Source organism: Hemibagrus wyckioides, linkage group LG15 (genome assembly GCF_019097595.1).
Source record: "Hemibagrus wyckioides isolate EC202008001 linkage group LG15, SWU_Hwy_1.0, whole genome shotgun sequence".
NCBI classification, from domain to species: Eukaryota; Metazoa; Chordata; class Actinopteri; order Siluriformes; family Bagridae; genus Hemibagrus; species Hemibagrus wyckioides.
This window is the reverse complement of record NC_080724.1, coordinates 16,777,501-16,803,359: the sequence shown is the minus strand read 5'-3', so window position 1 is coordinate 16,803,359 and position 25,859 is coordinate 16,777,501. Positions and strand designations below refer to the sequence as shown.

At 40.7% G+C, this 25,859-nt stretch overlaps 1 protein-coding gene across 1 annotated transcript in view; it reads left to right on the top strand.

The window, feature by feature from the left end:
* Positions 1 to 25,859, top strand: part of pex14 (peroxisomal biogenesis factor 14) — a 94,741-nt gene that overhangs the window by 46,485 nt on the left and 22,397 nt on the right. Inside the window, exons 4-6 of the mRNA XM_058410142.1 lie at positions 13,381 to 13,506; positions 18,916 to 19,001; positions 23,155 to 23,257. Of these exons, the coding sequence (XP_058266125.1) occupies positions 13,381 to 13,506; positions 18,916 to 19,001; positions 23,155 to 23,257 (315 nt within the window). The remainder of the gene's footprint in view (positions 1 to 13,380; positions 13,507 to 18,915; positions 19,002 to 23,154; positions 23,258 to 25,859) is intronic.

Genomic DNA, 25,859 nt, shown 5'->3' with positions numbered 1-25,859 from the left:
TTCTCCTCTTAATTCAGTTTTCCCTGCTTGAACATTGCGGACTCGCCGTCTGTCAAGCTAAATGGAGATTGTTTAAAAGTGAAATCAGCAAATAGCTGCGTCCTAAATCGCATACCCGTGCACTATTCTGTGCCATTTTTGTAGTGTAAATAGTGTGAGGACTGTAGTGGGTTCACACTGAAAATTCCAAGATGAAACGCGCTTCAAGTGGTTAAGGCTCTGGGTCGTTGACCGGAAGATCAGGGGTTCAAGCCCCAGCACCGCCAAGTTGCCACTGTTGGGCCCTTGAGCAAGGTGCTTAACCCTCTCTGCTCCAGGGGCTCTGTATCATGGCTGACCCTGCGCTCTGACCCCAACCTCCAAGGCTGGGATATGCGAAGAAAGAATTTCACTGTGCTGTGATGTATATGTGAGAAATAAAGGCTATTTCTATTCTATTATTCAACCGAAAAAATTGTGTGCATGCTTCATGCACTCAATACTCACAGGTTTGCTTATGTAGAGGGAGGGGGCGGGGCTACCAGGTGCTCATGCAGAAAGAGAAAAATGTTTCAAAGATGTCCGACAACACTGGTGGACAAGACGTCTTATGAATGTTCACTGTTTTCTGCTAAATCTGACGGTGACATTACGCACATTTGATATCATTTGTATGCGTTTCTTAAAGCAGATGCTAAAGTGAAAGAGCGTAATTTGGGACACAAGCTTATGTTTAGAGTATATATTTAAATACAGATAACAATCTTCATCTGATGCCACCTAAGATTCTTTGGCTACTAGACGAAACCCAGTGTTACCACCACACATACATTACAGCGCACTGGAAGTCTTTTCTTCGCATATCCCAGCTTACGAAGTTGGGGTCAGAGTGCAGGGGCAGCTATGATACAGCGCCCCTTGGAGCAGAAATGGTTCAGGGTCTTGCTTAAAGGCCCAACTTGGCGATGCTTGGGCTTGAACCCTGATCTTCTGATTAACAACCCAGAGCCTTAACCACATAATAATAATAATAAAAGGACAAGGCTGTCATGGGTGACATATATGTGGTGATGTTGTAACCACCAAGTGCTTGGAGGTGGTGTAGTTACGCTGAAGCAACCAAAACACTTGAGAAATTTATTGTGCACGCTTTATTATTAATAAAAATATGCTTTTCAATAACAAATAAGTCTTCGTGTAAATTTTTCTAGTGTATGGTTCAATGAAAACAGCCAAGCCCCCCCCCAACTCATGACCCCTCCCTAAGCTCCTCCCCCCATTCCCAAAACCTGTAGTTTACCATAAAACTCTGTATAATCAAAACAAATCATGGAGCAAAGTAAATGATAAATGATGATCTGTTCTAATCTTTGCTCGATCAGTGATGTACACTTTTTAAGTACTACAAAAGACATCACGTGCAAATATAGAGAATCCACACCCAGCTTTTTTTGTCCAGGTTCCTCACAGTTCCTCTCCACATGTGTCCGAGAGCGTGATCTCGGGTTGTTGGATTATCAGAACAGTAAATTTTGCCCAGCTTCACCCTTACTCTCAACAATTTAGTGCCACTAGACATATTTTGACTTCACTGAATTAAATTCCCAGAGCAATGTGTCCCTGGGGTGTGCTTGGGCTTCTGTAGATCTATATATGTGGATAGACTCGGCCACATGATGTCGAGTTAATAATGTTGTAAATATGTATATTTTTTATTTTCCCAGAGACTCTTCTAGAGATGCACCCCCCCCCGATTGCGTTATAAACTCAAAATTGCTTCTAATCGTTTGACTTATAAAGAAGGAATAAACAATTTTTATTTATTTATTTATTTATTTATTTTGTGTAGTTTATTTTTTTACTTTTTGTTTTTTATTTGTAATTAATTAATTGTATTTTTAATTAATTAATTTATTTATTTATTTTATTTTTAGATGCTGTTTGTTTAATAATTTTTCAATTTATTTTAATTTACTTTATTTTTTAAAAAATCCTGTCTCTTTAATAATCTCTCGCTCAAGCCAGCAGCTGCATGATAAATAGGATGTGTGTTATTAACCGTCTCTAATTCTGCCCTCACACATGCAGAGGCTCATTCATTTACAACGAGAGCCGCCGACTTCTGGCGACATCGCCGACTAGGTGTGGGCGTGTCCACATCAGCGACGTGACAAAGTTGTGAAAAGTTCAACTCCGTGCCAATATAGAGAGCGGCTCGATGCAGCGAATACCAACGGGATTGAAGACAGTAGAGCTCACATGGTCCGTGTCCAAGAGCACACACTTCATCTCCTGCATCATGTATCACGTGATGGTTTTTATTTTTTTAAATTTTATATTCAGACGCCAAATTTTCCCTCCGGAAAGTTTCATTTTAGCAGTAAGAGAGTTCATTTTGAACGCTAGTTCGAATGCCAGCCGCTGATGAACGTTGTTACTATGGCAACCAGTACTTGTACCTTATAGTAAAGTGACTTGCAGCGATAAAAATGACCGTATGTGGGAATGTAGCTTAAGCATCAAATCTTGGTCTGTGGTCAGGATCAGGACCCGGGGAAGTATTTTAATGGGTCAGACTATACATTAATGTCTCCGGCCTTAGATCAACCACTCTAGTGTTTTGTTGTCTGAGGAGTCTGACAAAAGATCCTGAAGATGTTTTGACATTTCCCTAACATTTGTTCTTATTTCTTATTTCAGTTACTTATATATTATATAAGTACTTACATACTAAGTACTTATATACTATTTTCTTATTTCTTATATTAATAGCATAAAGTCTCATTACACTATAATATACTTATTACTTATATACTAAGTACTTATATGCTTATTTCTAATTTCTTATATTAATAGCATAAAGTCTCATTACACAATATTCAGCACAAATAGTGTTACAGTAATATGTGAGCAGCATGTACGGACATGGTTGTGCTTTTTGAGGAAGTCGAGTTTAAACTTGCGTAGTCGAAAATATTTTAAATGCGCTGAGATAGGGCTATAAAAACATCTACTAAATATATTTCTCGTACAGAGTACTCAGAGTACTGGATGATGGAGAGCCTTTGTTACAACATGTTCATTCATCAACCATCCTGTTCATTCATTCACTTAAAAACCCTGTGATTTTTGTGTGCCACTTTTAGGCACGTCCAGGGAGCAAAAAGATCAAATCCTGTAATTGTTCTTGTTTCTTATAAATCTATTTTTGAAAAAGGTTCACTAGGGAGGGAGAAAAAAAAGGCAAGTGAAAATTACTTGCATTTTGGGAACATTTATTTACTCTTCTCTATTATAAGAGAACAATAACCCAAATATAACATTATTCAACGTATTTCTAGACGATTCCTGCTGATAATTTCAAGCTTTAGGTAGAATGGTTGAAATGAGCAAAATGGTCTGCCAATAGAACAAAACAATTAAAAAGTCTAGAAATTGGCTTAATAATCTTGTTCTATCTATCTATCTATCTGTCTGTCTGTCTGTCTGTCTGTCTGTCTGTCTGTCTCTGTCTATCTATCTATCTATCTATCTATCTATCTATCTATCTATCTATCTATCTATCTATCTGTCTCTGTCTGTCTGTCTGTCTGTCTATCTATCTGTCTGTCTGTCTATCTATCTATCTATCTATCTGTCTGTCTGTCTGTCTGTCTGTCTACAGTATATGTCTGTCTGTCTCTGTCAGACAGACAGACAGACAGACAGATAGATAGATAAATAGATAGATAGACAGACACTGTAGATAGACAGACAGACAGACATATACTGTAGACAGACAGACATATACATACAGTATATGTCTGTCTGTCTGTCTGTCTATCTACAGTGTCTGTCTATCTATCTATTTATCTATCTGTCTGTCTGTCTGTCTGTCTATCTACGGTATCTGTCTGTCTGTCTATCTATCTATTTGTCTGTCTGTCTGTCTGTCTGTCTATCATACCCAAAACCCACAATGTATACTAAAATATCTAGAACAAATTTAGATTTGTTTTAAATTTAGTTTTGGTATAAAGAGGTTAGCCTGGAAGTGTTGGTATAGAGAGGTTAGCCTGGAAGTGTTGGTATAGAGAGGTTAGCCTGGAAGTGTTGGTATAGAGAGGTTAGCCTGGAAGTGTTGGTATAGAGAGGTTAGCCAGGGAGAGATTTTACTTAAAAAATATAATAATAAATTGCTCCTTTACTGATAAGAAAGAAAAAAAAACATGAATGAATAAAATATCTTCAGTCTCCCATTTTGAAACTCAGAACAAATGCGTCATTTCTATGGAGTTTATGGCTTTATTCAAAACTACAAAACCAAACATAAAAAGTACTTTAACCAGAGTTTTATATTTAATTTATAAGCATGAACTAATTGCTCGTGGTGAAATGTTGATATTTAACTTCTGTCAAAATTTTTTTTGTAAGCACTAAATTTACTATTCTGTTGCATGAAAAGTTTGAATAATCCCGGTCAAGGTCAACTGGACGACATGAATAAACTTATATAAAAAAGAATCATCATGACAGCACCCAGAGTCGGGTTTATTTATTTTTTTGGTCCCTTTTCGAGTGCAAACGTAATTCATCCTGATCCCAATGTCATGATGTCGCAGCAACCCCCCGTGTGTCGATGTGTAGATCAACAGCGTTAACCTTGATTTGTTTTGGTTAAGGACATTTCTAGCGAGAGTTATGTCTTTGAATAGCGCCCGCCGTTCTCGCCTGTAAATTTGCATGTTGTGGAAAATGGCCTTGTGTCAGCAAAGAGCCATTTCTAGCGCGCCTCACCTTGAACAATGTAATTATGTCACGACGTCGGATCACTTTAAAAGCAACTCGTGCAATTTGAAGGCTTGGGAGCGAGGGAGACTAATCTGGAGGCAAAGTGCTGAGTAATCTTAAGCCAATTTCACTTTATTAAATTTCGCACAAATTTTGCTTCTTTTTTTTTCCTTTCTTTTCTTGTCCGAACCCCGCTGAGTTCACAGAACAGGAGCGAACTCCTCTCCTACACCCTTGTCTATTTTATTTTATTTTTTCATACAGAGAGGTCTGATTTTTTCAAAAAAAAAAAAAAAACGATGATAGACATATATGATATTAAAACATGCCTTAAATCCACTCGTATAAATAAGAGCTATGAGGGTGACCTTTAATTTGGTCTGTTTATAGCTAATACCCATTAATTAGGGTTAGGGTTAAACCAAGGTCATGGTTCGAAGCTCTAAACACACCATTTATAAACATACCGTACCATTTAACCGCGGCGCAAGTTCTCGCTTTGATATTCATCTTAATTATGTATGGTACGTAAATTTCCGTCCACGCTCGGCAATAACTTAGTGCTTTTTTTTCCTCCCCTTCCCAGTGTGTTCCTAGGAGTAAGATGTGCATCATTTAATTTGATGATACGGTGAAATTAATAGCCGTGATTTGAGCAAAAACAGAAATCGGTTACTTTTTTTTTTCCCCCGTTTTTTTATTGTCAGGTTATATTTTTATTTGGGTTTTGTGCTGCAGCACACTTATATAAAAGGGTATAAACTTCTGTTTCCTATCCAATATCCTCCACTGCGACCGTGTCTATAAAAAAGATTAAATAAGGAAAAAAAATTGGCTGACCTCCCGGGAACCCCTCCGTAACCCACTCCAACTCAATCACATCCCCAAAACAACAGCATGTGTCCATCTTAATTTTCCAATACAGTTTAATGTCATATTTATGTAAATATTTTCCGATTTTGCCGCGTATTAGCGAGGAGAAATGTCAGCGCTCACATAAAATAAAACAATAGCGTCGCATGCTGGAGTGGGATTTAAATTGGATTCCTGCAGCAGGCAGCGCAGCTGATGAAGAGGGAAACAGGCAGTGCTTTGATTACATGTTGCAGGATCTTTACACAATAATCTCTCCTCCACATGTTATTTACATGCACTCTAATGCTTTAATCTGCGCTGAGACGCACCGAGCTGTTCTCTTGTTTGTTGCCGCTGATTGGTCCGAGAGCGTGTATAGAAATGCAAGGGCTGATGCTCTGTAACTATAGTCGAGCGTATGAAATGACACTGTACTTAGATATATAATCAGCCTAATATTGTGTAGATCCCTCTTCTGCCACCAAAATAGCTCTGAGCTGTCAAGACGTGGACTCTACGAGACCTCTGAATGATTTTCTCTGAGAGTTGTTTTCAGCTGGTGTAGACTTCTCTGGTCAGAACTGCTCACTGGATGTTTTGTTTTTTTTTGGTTCACACCCTTCTGTGTAATCTCTAGAAACTCTTATGTGTGAAATTCCCAAGAGATCAGCATTTTTTCAGCCTGTCTGGCACCAACAAGCCTGGGGTTAGGGTTAGGTAACAAAAAAAATGAGCTGAAGCTCTTGACCCGATTTTTTATTTATTTTTTTTGCAATGCATTGCTGCAACATGACCATCTGATCGAATGATTGCGTGAGTGAATTGTGTTAAACTGAACAGCGTACACAATATTTCTCTCAAGTTTGTGGACGCCTGAGTGTCATACCCATCTGTGTTTCTTCCCCAAGTTTTTGCCATAAAATTAAAAGCAATAAGTTTTATAAGTTGTAGTGTTACAATCTCCCTTCACTGGAACCGAGAGGCTGTGCACAAAGCGAGTTGTAGTGGAAGAACCTCAGTGTCCAGCTCAGAGCCCCGACTCTGACTCAACCCCATTGAACACCTTTGGAATGAACTGGAACACTCACTGCACCCCAGACGTCCTCACCCGACTGTCTGATCTCTGTCATGCTCTCGGAGCTGAATGAACACTGAATGATCTCAACTGCACTCCAAAATCGAGTCTTTCCAGAAGAGTGGAGGTTATCATAAGCGCAAAGCAGGACTAATTCTGGAAGGGGATGTTCATGAAGCTTATGGTAGCACATATGGTACATACCAGGTACATGTGTATTGTAGGTACCGGAGTTTACTGTAAATTCCTTTGAATGGCTACGCTATGGGTCCGCTGTGAAGCATGTTAAGGCTGTTTCAGTATTATTTCAAGAGAACTGAGGGCAAGAAGCCTTAAGCAAGAAGCCACACATACATTGGAATTCTTTTCTTCACGTATCCCAGCTGAGGAAGTTGGGGTAAGAGCACAGGGGCAGCTATGATACAGCACTCCTAGAGCAGGGAGAGTTAAGGACCTTGCTCAGTTACCCAACAGTGGAGCTTGGTGGTGCTGGAACTTGAACCTGAACCCTCCCATCAACAACACAGAGCTTTAACCACTTGAGCTACTACTGCCCCAATAATTTGACCATAATAATGAAATATTATTGATATACAGCCCTAACTTTTCCTTCTAAACTTTATTGTGGACTATTATTTAAGCCAAATAAACTCCTGCTGCTACTTCTAGTGCTGCTCTCTAATATATAAGAAGAGAGAGTCTTCGTAATAGATATTATATAGAAATATCAAAAGAAGAGCAATCTGTTTTGCTAGTATATTTTCTTGCGATACAAAGAAATTCTGTCTCATGGCTAGTTATTACATTTACATTACAATGCATTAGCTACCCATTCGATCCGGTTAGTTAGGATTCCAGTCAGCCGGAACATGTGACTGGGCAGCAAACTGCTGCTTTTACTTCATCAATTGATCATTTGTCCATCACTATAAAGGAATACAGAGAAGTAGGAATGTAGCTGACCTTCTGTCCCAGTAGACAAGTTAAAAGCTTTTTTTCTGGAGTTCTTTATCGTAGTTGTTTCATTATAGCAGAGGGTCATAAGGAATAAAGGAGCAACGCTCGTGTAATACTGCACATGCCACACAGGGAAGGATGTGGTTCATCGTCGTCGATATTAATAGGATGGTGTTTGCAGGTGAGGCGACGCGACTCGCCTCTTGGACGTATATGAGTAGGGGGTGGAGGGGATTGATGTTGTTATAAATTACTCCACGGCGCCACCTAGTCCGGCTTACTCTGTCTCACTTTGTCATCAGTAGAGGGTGATAAAGCAGGGGAAGTGAGAGCCTTCTTTAAAAAGAAATCTGTAAATAAGTGTAGGCGTTATTTAGTACATGTGAACAAGCACACAGGGGAAAAAAAAAAAACCCCACATAACTTAAGTAATGACCTCTACTTACCCGTGTCGGCTTGTAGGGGGGCAAAAAAAAATGATATTTATATTTAAAAATGCGAGTAATATTCACTCAAGGGCAACTTCTCGCAGGCTTCATAGGCTAATAAAACACTCTATCCAGCCAAATATTTTAGTAAGCACTTTTATAATTGGCAGTTCCAGCTTTCGAGTACTTAACCCGTAAAGTCGAAAGCGGCCGTCGTCATCATCTTAAAAAAAAAAAAAAAAAAAAAAAAAAAAATTCCACTACTACAACTGATAATAAATAAATAAAGAGGCTAAACAACAACAACAACAAAAAAAAAACCAGCCTGAAAAGCAGAGTCCAGAAAATAGAGCTGTAAATAATCGGACCAGCAATGGGTTTTCCTTTAAATAAATACCGATCAGGTTTATGTTGAAAGACAATAGAAAACGTAGCCCAGATATGCAGTTTACAGTATTTATAGCTGTAATATTGAGGTGCCACCACCGTAATTTCATGCCCCAATGAGAATGGCAAGGTCAAAGCAAATGCTTCAGCTGAGCATGTGCTAATACGGTGACTCATAAACAGGCGCTGTGTGTATCAGGTGCACCAAATAATACAGTATAATGAAATACAGAATAGCTTTCCATTATTGTTCTTTTTTTTTTATGGTGTCATCATTAGATGTAATATATGGCTTAAAAAAAGTCATCTCCCAGCGGGTCGATTTGAAATAAAAGGGTCCAGGAGGTCGTTCTATGTGTTTTGGAAACTGTAATAAATTTTTTTTTCTTTTAGCATCCTTTCTCTTTTATATGTAAACCACCCCCCCACCCAACACCACCACCACCTTGTTGTCTTTCTTTTCAAATAGGATCTCAAAGGCCTTTTTATTTTGTCGTCCCATTTTCTTTGCAATAATGACATCACAGGCGAGCAAAAAACTAGCTGACTGGGCTTAAAATCCAGGAGAAAAAGCCAACGTGTTAATGAATTTGCCTGCATCTCATTTTTGGGAACAAGAAGCCTTTTGTAGTTTCACGCCGGGTGCTTTTTAAGAATTCAAATGACGTGACGGATATGCACGTATTTGTTTATGATGATGATGATTCTTTCGAAACTAAATGGAGACTGTTACACACGCCAAGGTGAATAGAGAAACTTCTCAGGAGGCCATGTTTCTTCCTGGCCGGCCTGCTGGAGGTGAGTTGGATCAGTGTGAGGGGTGTCTTTCTGCCTTATTCAATAGTCTGCCACCGTGCAGTCTGCAGCTCTCAGATAAATGCTGAGCCCAGGGACACATTATTGCTTATTGGACAGCGCAGACTGACTGCACCAGCTCAGCACATGGCTGCAGCCACTTCCTGCCACTTGCACCGCCGCGCAAGACAGGATGGCCAATATTTGCCTTCAATTATTCAACAATTTTCATGGCCATTTTAGTCCGTGACTCTGAACTACCCCAGCCTTCCGCCTCCCCCTCCCGTCCCTCAGCACGTGTTCAGCGCATTCTGAAAAAAGAATCTCCCCGTGCCTTTGACCTTAACCTACAGATTTCTGCACGAGTGATAAAAGTGAGTAAATGGTCATTTTAATGAAAATGGTGGAGTTATAAATTTCATTAACACTCCCTCTGACAGGGGGAATGAGTCCACAGCAATATACACAGCTTTTTCCCTTTCATAAAATTAGGCCCAGAAACCAGATTCTGCTGTTTTATTGCTTTGGGATGACGAGTCTAGTGGTTACACTTAAGTAAATGTTGTCCTTTCATGCTGGAAGACTAAATGCACTCAATCCTCTTTAGGTGTAGATTTTCAGGCCGGTTTCAATTGAAGTCAGCGTAGAGTGCTGCAGGGAGGACGTGTTTTTTTGTTTTTTTTTGTAGACCAACCTGGAATTGATCATCATTTGCTTCAGTCGATAAAAAAACAGCATGATTGTTTCACTGGATTTTGGATTATTGCAAAAAAATGAGCTCTGTGACCAACAAAAATTTATGGTTCTTGCATGTTTTGTTCCAGATAACCTTCACAAATAAACTTTTATGAATTTTGAAACCTAAATACCTGAAAAGCTAAACTCTTTTAGTCTGCATTTAAAAACTATACATCGATCAGGCATAACATTATGACTACAGTGAATTACACTGATGATCTCCTCATCATGGCACCTGTTAGCTGCTGGGATATATTAGACAGCAAGTCAACATTTTGTCCTCAACGTTGATGTGTTAGAAGCAGGAAAAATGGACAAGCGTAAGGATTTGAGCGAGTTTGACAAGGGCAGCAAAAAGGGGGACCAACACAATATTAGGCAGCTGGTCATAATGTTATGCCTGATCTGTGTATTTCCTGATGAGGATCCATCCTACTCATCAGATGACATCCTGTGGGTGAAATCTGATTGGAGTTGAAAGTTTGCAGTTGTGTGTTATTAGTATAAAAACAACAAGGCTGTAGCAGATGAGTTCCCCTGTTCAGCGTGATGACCTTTTAACACCTTTTAACCGTTGGGCCACTTGGTAGCAACTGTCTATTTTAAGACATGTAAAAGGTTTTGAAAAATTACGAATGGGATATTACTGATGTGTTTTATGTTGGAGAATAAAATGTGAAAAAATCTTGTGTTAACCACAAGTCTTATTTCAGGCATTTGACCAAAAACCCCATTCCAAATCCCAGACTTCGGGACGATGGAACTGGAAGTAATTTCTGGGTTTGCAGAACTTGATTACATCACAACAGTAATTGAGAAAAACAGTATTTCGAGGTGGATAACTCTGGGAACTTACTACTGTGTCATCTGAATTATATAATTATATTGTGCTTTCAGTGACCCTGTGACTAAATACCAAAACTGTGTTTAAGCAGTTTCACTGACATCATTTCTGACTTTGGAAAAACCTTTTCATTCTGATTGGTCATTTGGTGTTGATTTGAACTTTTTTAAGAACCTGGATCGAATCACTAATTCTAACACGTTACTGTATCTTCCACCACAACATTTAGAGGAGAGAAAAAAAAAAGAGAGGCTGGTGACAGATGACCATGTTTTATACACTGTTAAGGCATAACATTATGACCACCTGCCTAAGTATCTGGCACCGAGATGTTAGCAGCAGATCCTTTAAGTCCTAAGGATACTTACAGGAGTATCTAGATACTGATAGATACTGACCACTGCAGACCGGGAACACCCCACAAGAGCTGCAGTTTTGGAGATGCTCTGATCCAGTCGTCTAGCCATCACAATTTTGGTCCTTGTCAAACTCGCTCAAATCCTTACTCTTGCCCATTTTTCCTGCTTCTAACACATCAACTTTGAGGACAAAATGTTGACTTGCTGCCTGATATATCCCACCCACTAACAGGTGCCATGATGAGGAGATAATCAGTGTTATTCACGTCACCTGTCTGTAGTCATAATGTTATGCCTGATCGGTGTAACTTACGACTGTTCGACAAAATTAAATACAATTATGAACAGTCGTTTAATTAATAGAAAATGTTAGCATTGGAAAGATTCTATGGAATAATAGGAATGAAACACTTTGGTGCTGTTGTTGGATAAAACTTCTTGCACCACACTGTTGTTGGCTCAAGTGGTTAAGGCTATGGGTTGTTGATAAGAGGATTGGGGTTCAAGCTCCACTGTCGAGCAATAGAGCACGGCCCTTAAAGCTCTCTGCTACAGGGGGCGCTGTATCATATCTTCAACTTCCTTATGCGAAGTAAACAATTCCACTGTGCTGTAATGAATGAATGTGTGGCGAAAATAAAGGCTTCTTGCGCTCAGTTCTTTTTTTCTTTTTCTTTTCTGACAGCACTTTACATTTAAGTTGAGTTGTTTTTCCTCACTCAATGATTAACACATTTTGATGTGTGTGTTTAGCATTGATTTACGCTTGCTTCTCACTGCCGTTGAACAAATGCGAGTTACAAACACGCTTGATTTGCTCCAGCTTTCTGTTATTAGACTATCCCCCCCCACCCCCGCCCCCCAAGCTCACATTTGCAGGCTTTAGTCTCCAAGCACACGGTCTGGGTTTTCATACCCAGCTGACAGTAGACAGGGCTGAACAGGCAGAGTCTCTGTTCTCTGCCAAGCTCTTAACTCTTGCTGTACTGTTTAAGCACATGTGCCACTAGCATTTGACACATTTATGATATATGTATTACAGCACAAAAAAACAGTTTACTGTCTGCTGTTTAACCGTGGCTCCATTTGGAGAAAAAGCTCAGCCTTTTGGTTCCCTGGCAGACAGAGTCGTATGAAAGTGTGTGGAGTAGAGTGGTGAAATGCCCAGGGGGACGTCTCCAGTAAACACAGAGAGAGAGAGAGAGAGAGAGAGAGAGCGCTAAACACCAACGACAGATGACACTCTACTGTGGACAAACAAAGGTCACAGAAGGGAGTAGGTGTGGTGTTATACAGCACATGTATAAAACTGATTTGTTTAACTTCACATTTTGATAGAAGCTGTATTCTCTTCAAATCGTCAGCTTTAAACGGGCACAATTTGTTTTTATGTGCCAGTTGTGAAGGGAGCCCATAATGTTTTCACCACTTTTATGCCTTCATTAAATGTCCAAAGCTCAACTCCAGCTGTATAAATGGAGAGCCTCTAAAGGCCTGTTCTCTCTCTCTCTCTTTTTTTTTTTTCTTTCCCTCCCCACGTTGGTAGATGCAGTTTTGGGTCTTTGTTTACTTCGAATTGTTTAATAAAGACAAGAGGAAGACCAGTGGCTGCATGAGGTGTTGGAAATAAACCCCCAGTTTTTTCCACAAAAGGGAATGTTAAAATTAGATTTTTTTTTTCTCCCCCCCTCCCATGTCATTTTCCATCAGAGACCTCAATGCAATTTAATCATGACTAAAATCATTAAAAAAGATCTGAAGATTAGATTATATTGGCATTTGCAAAATTATGTAATACATTTACATTACAATGAAGGAATTAAAATAATGCATTTTATCTGTCTGGGGTTTCGAAGAGCTCCACCTGGGGAAATAAGGCAGCTGCAAATGGACGAGGTCTATCTCGCTGCCTGGACTACCCGTAATAGAGAAGATCTGTGGCGTGCCAGTCAGAGCAACGTTAACCCTCTGGAGCTGATGCCCGTGATTATACCTCATAGCTTCTGTGCAGTTTAAATCAACGCTGGTGGTAGAAGGCAGGTTACATGTAGTCATGGTTTGTAATGATGGCTAATTGATATCGTTTCCGCGTGTGTTCTTCTGTCTTGTATTGAGGTGGCGCTCGTGTTCAGGGGCGTGTGTTTGTTCAGTATGGTGTAACTCATGCTGCTTTTGATTGCTCTCTTCACCCAGGTCTGACCGATGAGGAGGTGGAGTTAGCTATCCAGCGCTCTGGCAGTGTTGAGGAAGCACTGGCTCTGAGTCCATCAGGATCTCCTCACATCGTCCACAGCCCAGTGCTCGCTCCTGCAGCCTACAGTGAGTGTACCAGTATTATCCAGACTAAAGTACCAATATTATCCACCCTAAAGTACCAGTATTATCCAGATTAGGGGGGGGGTGTACTACAGTTCCGTATACTTATATCTTTTTAATACTCCAATTATTTATATTTGTATTCATATCTGTGGTTTTTATTTTATTTTATTTATTTATTTATTTATTTATTTATTTATTTATTTATTTATTTATTTAACTGGCAAGTTTTTTTTTTGTTTCTTTCTTCTATTTTTTTTAAAATATTATTTTATTTAAATTTTAACCCGCCCAGAACGATATCCCCAGAAACACTCAACAAAACACTGGAAAAAATCCAGAGGTAGAAATGTCACCACTGTCGTAATAATCTTTGAATTCTTAAGACATTTCCTCAGTCTCAACTACATCACTCCAGTTCATTGCTGTACCAGTCTGTTACATTTTTTCCCCTAAAAATACAAAAACAAAAACCCCTAAACCTGGTAGCCTTATTTTGTCCTCCAGATGAGGATGACTTCCTTTTTTGTCTTCCTTGTCTTCCTCATATCATCTCAGGGGAGTTTTTACTTGCCACCCTTGCCTCTGACTTTCTCATTATGGATTAGAATAAATTTTAAAATTGAAACTTTTATCATTTTGTTTCTGATTTTTTTTTTTATATTCCTGTAAAGCTGCTTTGAGACAATGTCCATTGTTAAAAGCCCTTTATAAATAAAATTGAATTTAGTTAAATTACTTCCCATGACCCTGACTAGGCAGGTACTAAGGATCACTGTACTTTCTTAAGATACAAAAAAAGAGAAAGAAACAACAAATAGTGCACCTCCTTTATGTATCCATGTTTCCAGACCTCCCAGGACTGTTTTATCTCATATCATCTTATAGATTATAGATTTTCTGGAGCTATTCTATGCTATACCTGAGAATTCAGCACTTTTATATCGACGTGAAACACATTGTCCAATGATCGTCAGTCATCGTCCAGGGCCTGGTTTCTGATCAAGTTGGTTGGTCGAGTCAAGGGAGATGTGGTATCTTATTGGTTAAGGTGTGATGGGAAGGTTGTGGGTTTGAATCCCAGATCCACCAAGCTGCCACGGCTGGTCCCCTGAACAAATCCCTTAACCCTCAGTTGTTTAAAAGGAGACAAAATGGAGGTCGTTCCGGATAAGGGCATCTGCCAAATGCCAGAAATGTAAATTGAATAAAAGATCGTGAATATAAAATGATGACCGCTGCGCCAGTTTTCACTAAGACAGGGTAAGACGTATACCTTCGCCTAGCCCTAGCAGGTATGGAGTCGAAAATCACAACTGCTTCTAAAATGTCAGCTTTAAATTTTTATTAGCCAGTTTACTGACATGATGTATCTAGTCCAGAAGAATGGCGTGAAGACTCTTCTTCGTGTGCTGATAGCTTTCCCGAACACAACTATGTTTCTTTCAAGTTATAGCACTTTAAAGTATGAATGGGGGGTGAGGGGTGGGGGGGTGTATGGGTCAGGGGCGAAAGAAGGCAGAAAATTTCATTTAAAGGTTCTATTTTCTATCTGCAGCATAGGGGCATTAACGATCTCGTTTTGACAGCCGGTATCTGATTACCAACTGAATAGATTAGACTTTTGTAGCTATCCAACAACTTGATCAAATTATAGCACTTAGATCTTAATTTATAACATTAAGATTTTAGATATCTGTAGACCGACTGAGTTATATTTATTTTTTTCATTTGTAGTTGCCAAACCGGCTCCTTATGCATTATGATCTTAAAGGCGAGCATTAAAATAAAAAATAAAATGAATTAAATGTAATAAATAATTTTTAAAAAACCACACACACACACAATCCAGTAAAAACAACAGAATTCAGTCACAAAAAATTGTTTTTAACACATTTTCCAGCATCATCACTGATGCTCGATGTAATGTTTTTTTTTTACAAAATGTTGTCAACAAGGCAGACCAAAACGTCTGTGTCTGGATGAAATTAAACCGCTTTGAATTACAAACTATCTTTGATGAAATGAAAATACACTGCGAGGAAAATACTCACACATTAAAACCGTGTGGCTTTTTTTTCGGGATTTGGTATGGCTTTGAGAAACAAAGCAGGCTGGTTTGTTTGTGCAGGTTGAAAAATAAAATGGCACAAATGGCACGGACCTACCAGACTGTATGGGTTGGGTGTGATTTGCGCTTTGATGTGGTCAGAGTAACCTCACGGGGTCATCGAGTTAAAAAAACAAAACAAAACAAACAAAAAAAAAACAGCAGCTTTTTATGGAGCAAATCAGTAGTGCTGATGTCTGTACACGTATGCTATTTTGAGTAAAAAATGGATTAAAAAGAATTAATGACGTGAGAAACGAGTGACTAAAAATGAAAGGAAAGTTAAATACAGGACAGTGTTATCAGGGGTCAATGCAAACCTGCCTAAACACATCGCTAACTTCAGAAAGCATGTTCCTTGGGTTAGGTGTGTTATTTAAACCGGAACGTCCTTCCTCTGTTTGTCTGCTTGTTTCCTCGGCTTGTCTGTTATTTTCCTTGCACCTTTACCTCTATTCTATTCATTTATCAGGTGGTGTAACATTTACTACTTTCCACAGCATCAGTGTTTTAAACGTTTTGATCGATAGAAAGTTTGCTAGTTCTTTCTTCTTCTTCTTTCCCCGTCGAAGGAAAAATTCTAGTTTCATTTGTCACATACACAATCTAAACGTCAAAAATGGGTTTAAAAATAAAATGGAAATATAAATGGAATTAACTGTACAAGGAAGAATAAATAAACCAAATCTAGATAATGCAATACTACGACGGATGTAAGGACCTGTGCAGCCGCTATACCTAGTACGAGCTGCTTATTATAACATGCTAACAGCATGTTTTTCCTCTAAGACTAGCCGTAAATTTAGTTGTCGGAGCGGCCGTGCTGCAGCCCATGAATCCCGACGAGGGATTCGAGGTTCCCTCCTTGACAGTACATGACCTCCTATTTGCGTAGATCTGTAATTAATTCCCGTACGCATGAAGACGCCGTGGGCCGTGTGATACAATGCCCAGTCCATCACGCCAATCTCTTGCGTACGGCAACGGGTTTGGAAAAGGCAGCTGAAAGGGCCTGCTCCAACCTGTATCTTTATTACCTCACGGGGGGTTATGAGCGTCGAGACGACCACTGATTTACCAATGCGGAATGAAGTCCGCCTAATGCTTAACCTATATGACAATGATTCCAGATGTATTCCACCCTCATTTATTGCCACACTGTCCTTGACTCCCCGGCATCTCATGTTTTGTAATGAAAGCGCCGTTGATGGGATGGCCATGCAGTTAGGCTCCAGGCCGCCTCTAACGGAGGGTTTTATATCAAAACGGCTATAAGAGAAGTGCATAATGAGGTGAGAGCAGGGAGTCTTGTGCGGGGGGTCAGGCTGAAAAGAGGAGGACTACTTCACTTTGATGTCCTTGTTATGGGGACGATGCACGGAGACTCGCATCCATCTCTGTCCGAGTAATGAATACTCTGATCCCTATTTTCAGCCAGCAGAAGGACAGTAGTGTCTTCCCTGAACCCAATAAATTTGAGAGGAGATTGGAAAAAAGAAGGGGGAATGGGGCTCAGGCTCACACCTTAAGTGACCAAATGAAAAGCAGCTGTGTGAGATGGAGGAAGACAAAGTGCTCAGGAACAGCAGGAAGTCAGCGTGGACTTTGGTCCCCGCATCCTCTAAGGAATCCTGTACGCTAGGTGTTGACTGTGAAACAGACAGGACGCCTAGTTGTGTTTCTAGTTATTTGAGGAATGCGTAATGAGTCGGAGTAAAAAGAAAGCTTTGACGGGAATGTTGTTGACGTGCCCGCGGGCATCAAACATCAACTGAAAGCACCCTTAGACCAGCCTGGGGACTGGCGGTTGGGGTATTTTTTGCATGTCAAATCACGCAAGATGCCATCAAAAGTTATCGTCATCTGCTCATTCATGCTTGGCCACCTGTTTTTCCAAAGACCTATCCTTATAAAACAGAGGGAGTAAATACAAAAAGAAGAAGCAGATTTGTCTGCATGTCTATTAGAGGCCTTGTTTATTTGTATTCACTGGAGCAGATTCAGACAAATTACAGCAACACACCTGTTCCCCAGGCTCGGTATGTTACAAAATGGAGCATTTTGTATCTGACATGTTGACCTGCCACAGCCAGACGTGCCTTAATTACTTTCCTCCTAGGTCTACGATTATTTGCATGATAATGTTTTTTTTTTTTTTTTGTAACCTATTCACAGGTCAGATCACACATGGCTGCATTGTCATGCTTGGAAATGGCTGCTATGATCTTTATTTTGCTTCGCTGTATTTCTCAGAAACTCCGTCGAGTTTATAGCTCGATTGTTCATTTCCTCAAGTTGTAAAACGTGGGTCGTACGTGGAATTCCCACACTGCAGCCTGAGTAATAGTGTATCTCTTTTCTCTCCTGTGTGTTTAAAAGTGTATAGTGAGGATTGGTGTGTGTGTTTAGAAACTGAGTTAGACCAGAAACTGATATTTTTATCGGTTCGATGCTTGTGTTTCTGAGAATAACTGTGTGGGAGTCATTGATGTGGCAACAGTTTCCTCATAGCACTCAGAACCTACTTCACCATACGACTACTGTACAGAGGTTTAGAAGAAAAACGAACTCTTCCTGTACTATTTAGCGTCATTTTCGTTATGATGCGTCTCGTAGCTGCTCTACCGCTTTAAGCTGGCCATCAGGAATGGCTTTCCACTCTGCTTATTCACAAAGAGAATATCATTTTGTTTCACCAAGGCTGAGTAGTTAGTTACCTTTTTGTCTTAGTCATGTAAAGGAATAAAGCATGTCAAGCTGGTGTGTGGTGTGTTACCACTACAAAGTTGAATATTTTCCTATAACAGCGTGTCATGAACCTTTTATTTTTTTCATCTTCTATTCTATGCCAACAGTTTCTTTTCTTTTTTTCTTTTCTCCCTCTCTCTCTCTCTCTCTCTCTCTCTCTCTCTCTCTCTCTCTCTCGCTCAGATTTCATTCCATCCCGGAGACGTATATTTAGGGCTTTACCTCTATCTCGCATTGGAGTCTCCTTCCACGAGTGTTAAATAAACATCTCCTTAAAGAACACCAATCCTCCTGCAGTGTCCCTTTGAATGAGCTGTTAGTATAAAAGCAATACAGAGTGCATTAATACAAATTTGTCTTTCAGCCAGAACTACTGTCTTTGCTATACATGCTTTTATCTAATAGTGCTGCTGCTTTGAATTAATTCCCCCCCCCTCCGAGTTGTGTGTTTTATTTTCTGTTTTGTTTTAGAAGTCCAGAGAGCAGCAGCAGCGCTGGTGTGTATAATATCTGCAGCTCTTGTCAATGTCTGCTGTGTTTGTGTGTCTCTGCAGGTCCCCCTGGTTACAGATGGAGAGACTATGGTGCCCTGGCCATCATCATGGCAGGAATGGCCTTTGGCTTTCATCACCTGTATCGTGTAAGTTTATTACATGACCTGAAACACACTCAGGATTTTTAAAAAAATGGGGGGGGGGGATCGATCCGCAGATCCTGGCTTTCTCTTCTATACGTTTCTTTTCTTCAAGTTCCAAGGATCTCGGGCGAGTTTCCCGTTTGTGGGTAATTTACCAGCTTGGAGAGAGCGCTTGCGTGTATATCACCCTGTCTGCTTTGCGTCATGCATGAGCATGAGCTGACCTCCAGCGCTTTTTCAGTTTTTCATTTCACTTTTCCTTTGCGGAAAAACCCAGCGCCAGCGCACGTCCTTTGATTTTGAACTCTAAGGGGGAGACACTGTTAGTCAGGACTCGTAATCCCACATCGGCCACAGGGGCATGTGGACTCCATTACTCCCTTTTATAGCCGGGGAATCGGCGAGTACGGCTGGTGTGTGCCTAGCAGCACTAGGTTGGGGTACTCGCATGACGTCATGCTCAGGATGAGCGTATGTGCTGGCCGCTGTGTGTGTGTGTGTGTCTTCAAAACAGCCACTTCACTTAGACCCCTCTGCTGCTGTCAGCACACCCGGCTCTATAAAGCCTCTCTGCAGCTACACAACTGACATTATTAATAGTTTGGGAAGAACTGCACAGCGAGACGTTTTTTCCACATGACACTGGAGGTCTGTGTTTTTTCGGGCCAAATGTCATTTCTGTCTCAGTATTATGGAATTTCGAGATTTCCACTGTACTTATACTCAAGACGCTGTTCTTATTTCACTGAGCAGCCGGAGAGCGTTTTTGTACATATCGTATCCATTCTAATCCAATGTTCACACTTAAAGTGATTCGTAGCGGCAAAGCCACCGGAGATCATTCATTTTTCAATGAGAGCTGTAACTATCTTTTCACGACTTTGTCATCTGGACACGTCCACATCTGGACACAAACTTTATGCAAATATGGAGCGACTCGGTGAAGCGTCTTGCAATGGGACTGAAGACAGAAGACAGAGCTCACGTGATCGATTGTCCAAGAGCACACGCTGCTTCTCCTTCATCTCATATCATATGATGCATTTATACACTGTTCAAACGCCAAATTCTCCATTGCGCCACCAACTGAGAAGCGTTATTACTATGGCAACCAATATTAGAAACGCCTACTGACGAATTAATAGTACAGCGACTGGAGACTAGATAAAACATGACAGTGGTAATAGTAAAATAATCACTGGAATTAAGCAACATCGTTACTGTCACCACCTTGAGATGATTATTTTCCTCTCACAGCATGCTCTAAATGTGTTTTATTTATACTGCACTTACACTACTGCAGTTTGTCATAATTTGAATATTGTGGAACGTCTCAAAGCCAGTTAGTTCAAGTTATACTGTCCACTTCGCTTGATACAACTCGCTTTGGATAAAAGCTTCATGAATGAATGAATAAAATGAATAAAAGCAAATCTAACATAATTGTATAAAAGTAGTTCCTGCATCACCTTTTCATATTTTTACTCCACTACTCATTGTTAAGAAGATAAAATCAGATACACGATATTGGCAAAAGTTTTGGGATGTCCGCCTTTACATGCACATGAATGTAATATGGAGTTAGTCCACCCTTTGCAGCTATAACAGCTTCAACTCTTCTGGGAAGGCTTTCCACAAGTTTTAGGAGTGTGTTTATGGGAATTTTTGACCATTCCACTACAAGCACATTTGTGAGGTCAGGCACTGATGTTAGACGAGAAGGCCTAGCTCACAGTCTCCGCTCTAATTCATCCCAAAGGTGCTCTATCAGGTTGAGGTCAGGACTCTGTGCAGTTCCTCCACACCAGTCTCACTCATCCATGTCTTTATGGACCTTGCTTTGTGCACTGGTGTGCAGTCATGTTGGAACAGGAAGGGGTCATCCCAAAACTGTTCCCACAATGTTGGGAGCATGAAATTGTCCAAAATGTCTCGATATGATGAAGCGTTAAGAGTTCCTTTCACTGAAACTAAGAGTCCGAGCCCAACCCCTGGAAAAACAGCACCTGAATTCAATGATTTGGAGGGGTGTCCCAAAACTTTTGCCAATATAGTGTATATTTCATGACAAAAGGTTTGCTGACTGTCACGAAACACAGACACTGGAGACTCCTTCCATACATGTCCGCACCTCAAGCTACGTCACGTCTACATTTCATGTGCAGCATGCCCCGTACAAGTCTTTGTGAATGAGCGGTTCCTATGGAAACTCTTCTTTATTGGATCTCTGGAAATAAATTCACATCTTCGATCAGAATTCAACAACACCGTGGTTTTATTAATAAAAAATAACCACAACATCACAGTGGCACATTGTGATGTCCATTTAGGAATTATTTCATATTTGGCTACCTCTTTTCTTTTTTTTTTGTTCATCAGAAGATGTAAATATTTCTTTTTATATTCTTTACTACATTTGTTTGTTTGTTAAACTGAGGCGGTTAGCTAGCTTAGTGATTTTAATACATGTTTTGTAACCTGCATTGTTTTTTATTTCCACTACTGTCTTAGCTGTCTGTCTATCTATCTGTCTATCTGTCTAACGATCAGTGATCGAGTGCACAAGTTTGCATACCCTCTGGACAATCAGAATGACTACTCTAATCAAAACAACACCTGTATTGTGTGTCCCAGATGTGTTTCTGGGAATAACACGATTATCAGATGGTGTAAGTTGGTGGTTAAAAAAGAAAAGCTTTCAAACGCTTGCATTTCTCTCTCTCTCTCTCTCTCTCTCTCTCTCTCTCTCTCTCTCTCTCTCTAAATGTTAATTGTTTAACATTTAAATTAAATAATTAATTGTTTAATCTGTTTATTTATTCATTTATTCATTTATTTATTAAACCATTAAATAATAATGTGTTTTTTGGTTAAATTTGTAAAATAGGCTCACAGTTTTCTCCTCTCCTTTGTGACAAATAATTCTATTTCTATTTCATAAGGTATGCAAACCTTCGCTTTCACCTGTGCAATTCTTTCTTTTTCCTTTGTTTTGGAAAAAATGTGTTAAATGTTATTCTCGAGCCTCTTCTACTTTTACTTTCAGTCACTTTCCTTTTTTTCTCACCAGCCTGTTTCTTCTCTCTTCATAATCAGTCTCTCCATTGTGCTCTGTTTGTGTGTGTATGTGTGTGTGTGTGTTGACATGGTTAGGTGGTATTCCCTGGTGTGAGTGCTCACACTGCTGTCATATCACAGGAGCAGCGTGCCAGTGCCACCATATGCCCCGCGCTCGGCCCATCCTTTATTTATGCTATAGAGCACGGTGTAAACACCACTCACAGCAGCCCTCTTATTAATTACCCCAGCGCTGACAGCCATTTAATCTTTTTCAACTTAAAAGTGTTTATTACTTTTGCCAGTGTCAACAACGCTCAGGCCGCTGTGAAAAACCTGGCCGGACCAACTGTTCCTCTCCAGCAGACAAAAGGCCTGACGGGCTTGTAGCTCGCAGCAGGACCTCCTGTTCCAGTTCCTGTTCCTCTAATTCTACTGAGCACTTTTTGCCTGGGAGAGAAAGGGGGGGAAAAAAAAAAGTGAACCTTACATATAGAGTACGCCTTAAACGAGTCCGAGAGCCCGGGGATGTGTTAGCCCTCCGACCCTCTAGCTCATCCTCTGTGTATGAACGTGTTGTTGAACAAGGCTTAACTCTGACAAGCAATTGTGCTCGCAAGGTGACATGTCAGAATGGAGCAGCCAGGCTGTGGGCAAAAAGGCTTAATGAAGTTGAACCCAAAGTCACGCCCCGTTGCTTAATTCTTGGCCCGCTTGTCAGCTATTGAGTCAAATCGTTGAGGATGAAGTGAGCAAACCACAGGATTTTCCAGAGGGAGAAGGAGTAGGAGAAGGAGGAGGCGAAAAAGACCACTTGGACTCTTTTAAACATAGTGCAGCGTTATATACAATATAATAACAAACCAATGACATCAGGTAAACACACTGCTCTGACTATTTCACTCGCTTCTTTTTTTTTTCCCCTCTTTCATATTTGTGTCTGATGCCACGTTCAGCCCAAATTGGCGGACACACGTCCTGTTCTGAGCGTGTGCGGCCGAGCGTGCCCTCACACGTTTTTTTTTTTTCTTCTTCTCCCCCCCCCCCCACCCCACTTCCTGCGAGCCATTCTAATAGCGTGTCATGTTTTTAATTGCAGAAATACATCCTTCCCCTCATTATGGGCAGCAAAGAGGACAAGAAGCATCTGCAGAGGATCGAGAGCAGCATCGTCGACATGAGTGGCACGCTGACACAGACAGGTGAAGATTAATATCTTCATCACTTTTTTTCCTCCTTAACATTTTCCTTCATTTATCTGTCGCCAAAATCTGCTCACATTTTACAAATGACGGTCCTGTCATTTCGCTTTAATTTGAAATTGCTTGTTTACTGTCAGCTCAGCCTCAATTAATTACGTTTCGCTGAAAAGCTCTTAACCTCGGAATATTAATGAGGGAAAGGGGAGTGACAGCGGTTCGCTTTTTTTTAATGTTATAATTTTTTTCCCCTTTGTGACTGCGTGGCGAGAAAGTTCATTTTAATTTTCGTGGCGCTGCTGCGGCTTCTCGGCTGCGGCCCGAGCGGGACGGTGATTAAGTGCACGGTGACAGGTGCGTCTTCTGCCTTGGACAGGTGAGTAATCTGAGGAGGCCTGTCAGAGAGGGATTCCTCCCCTCCTTTCACGTCTTCTGCGCTCCGCTCATCCCCCCGTTCAACACTCATCCGCTCCTTCACTGCCATAATTAAACGAGCTGGCAACCATGAAAGCGGGATGCTTCCCTAAGAAACTTTAGTCTCGTTAGTGCTGCGTTCACTGCCAGACTCGGTCACTCTTCTACACGCAAAGCAGGGACGCGACCGAGTATTGATACAGAATTCGGAGCGAACAGATTTCAGAATATATAAATAGGAGGCAAACTTTTTTCCCCCGGCTTGTCAGAAGTCTGACCCCGAACATTCTGTCTCTAAATTAAAGGAAAATATTCCCTGAAACTCATACTAATGAAATAGAAATTTCCTTTATTTGTCACATATACATTACAGCACAGTGAAATTCTTTCTTCGCATTTCCCAGCCTTGGAGGTTGGGGTCAGAGCACAGAGTCAGCCATGATACAGCGCCCCTGGAGCAGAGAGGGTTAAGGGCCTTGCTCAAGGGCCCAACAGTGGCAACTTGACAGTGCTGGGGCTTGATCTTCCGGTCAATGCCCCAGAGCCTTAACCATTTGAGCCTTCACTGGTGGCACCAATGGTGCAAGACAAAAGCATCTGCCCTGTTTTCAAGAAGTTCCCACATCTGTTTATGGTCAAGAGTCCAAAAACATCTCTGAAGTGACAGAATTCTCTTTCCCTCCTGTTAATCACAGTGATGTTACCCCATCTCTGAGCTCAGGGATGCAGAAGAGGGCACTGAAAGTGTTGTTGTATCCTGAGCAGCAGCTTGAAAAGATGCCAAGCTTAGTTTTCTTAGAGGAAGCATGTGCTGGCTTCAGCTTGCTAGCTGCCATGTGATGGCATGTCCAGCGAATTTTTTAACTCATGATATGTGAGCTTGTGATCTTTTTTTTGCAAACCCAGAATAAATTATTAGGTAGTTATTTACTGTAGGTATTGTTGTATTGGAAGACATAGGAGACTTCTTGTGTCCAGGAGCATAGTGTTAGGATTTAATAGAATAAATGACCTAAAGATCTTGACCACACCCACTTTTGATTCAAATCCAATTACAGATATTTGGAGCAGTCAATAGATTCAGATACAGATGGTGCCATTGTCATTTCCCGAATAGAGAGAGAGAGTGTGTGTGTGTGTGAATGAATGGAGTAGAACTTGAAAATCTTTTTATTTTGTTCTTTTTTTTTATGCTGTGACGTCTATTTGATTCATCTTTGTTTGCACATTAGACTTTTGACAAACCTGGCGTTACTCACTTTGCATAAGACCCTCCTAGCCTTAACGGCAAGTTTGAATTTGTCCTGATTTCAGGCTTTTAGAACACTGAACCAAATTTGTGTCTGGCCAAACATTTGTGTGCGTGTGTGTGTGTGCGTGTGCGTGTGTGTGCGTGTGCGTGTGCGTGTGCGTGCGTGTGTGTGTGCGTGTGCGTGCGTGTGTGTGTGTCTGCCGCCGCTGTCTGTTGGAGGCCGTCTTCCTCTTTCTTCTAATGATCAAAATAAGCAAATCGAGCTCTGCAACAGAGGAATATCACCAGTTACAAATGATATGTCAAGTATACTGGGGTTGAGCGCACTCCTCAGACAAGCTGTCCATTTTTCTTCGGCGCTTCCGAGTCGAACACGTGTTTAGTGATTTGAGTCTTTTCTGTTGTCGTGTGCTCTGGGAGTGCCTGAGGAGGCCTTGTGAATCAGGAGCCTTTGCGTGCAAGCTGAGTGTGGCTTTCTTTATCTGATTAACAAATGAGCCCTTTCATTGTCATTTTGGTTCATATATGCAAAGAAAAATCCTTCCTTCGTGTTAGGGGATGTGCCGTGTCATCATTCCATTTGGTTTCACCTGCTTTAATTCCTGCTTTGTTTAGGGTCACGTTGGAGATTTTCGTGATAAGGATGTGCCTCCATGCACAGCTGAATTTCCTTCCTAATTTTTGCCAGTGTCTCTCACTTTCACTCTATCTGTCTCTCTCTGTCTCTTTTTTTTTCTCTTTCTCCTCTCTCTCTCAGTCTCTCACTAGCAATCTCTCTGTCTGTCTCTCTCTCTCTATCTCCTATCCTATCTGTCTCTGACTAGTAATCTCTTGCTCTGTCTCTCTGTTTCTCTCTTTCTGTCTCTCTCTGTCTCGCTCTCTATCTCTCACTAGCAATCTCTCTGTCTCTCTCTCTAACTCCTTTTATCTATCTGTCTC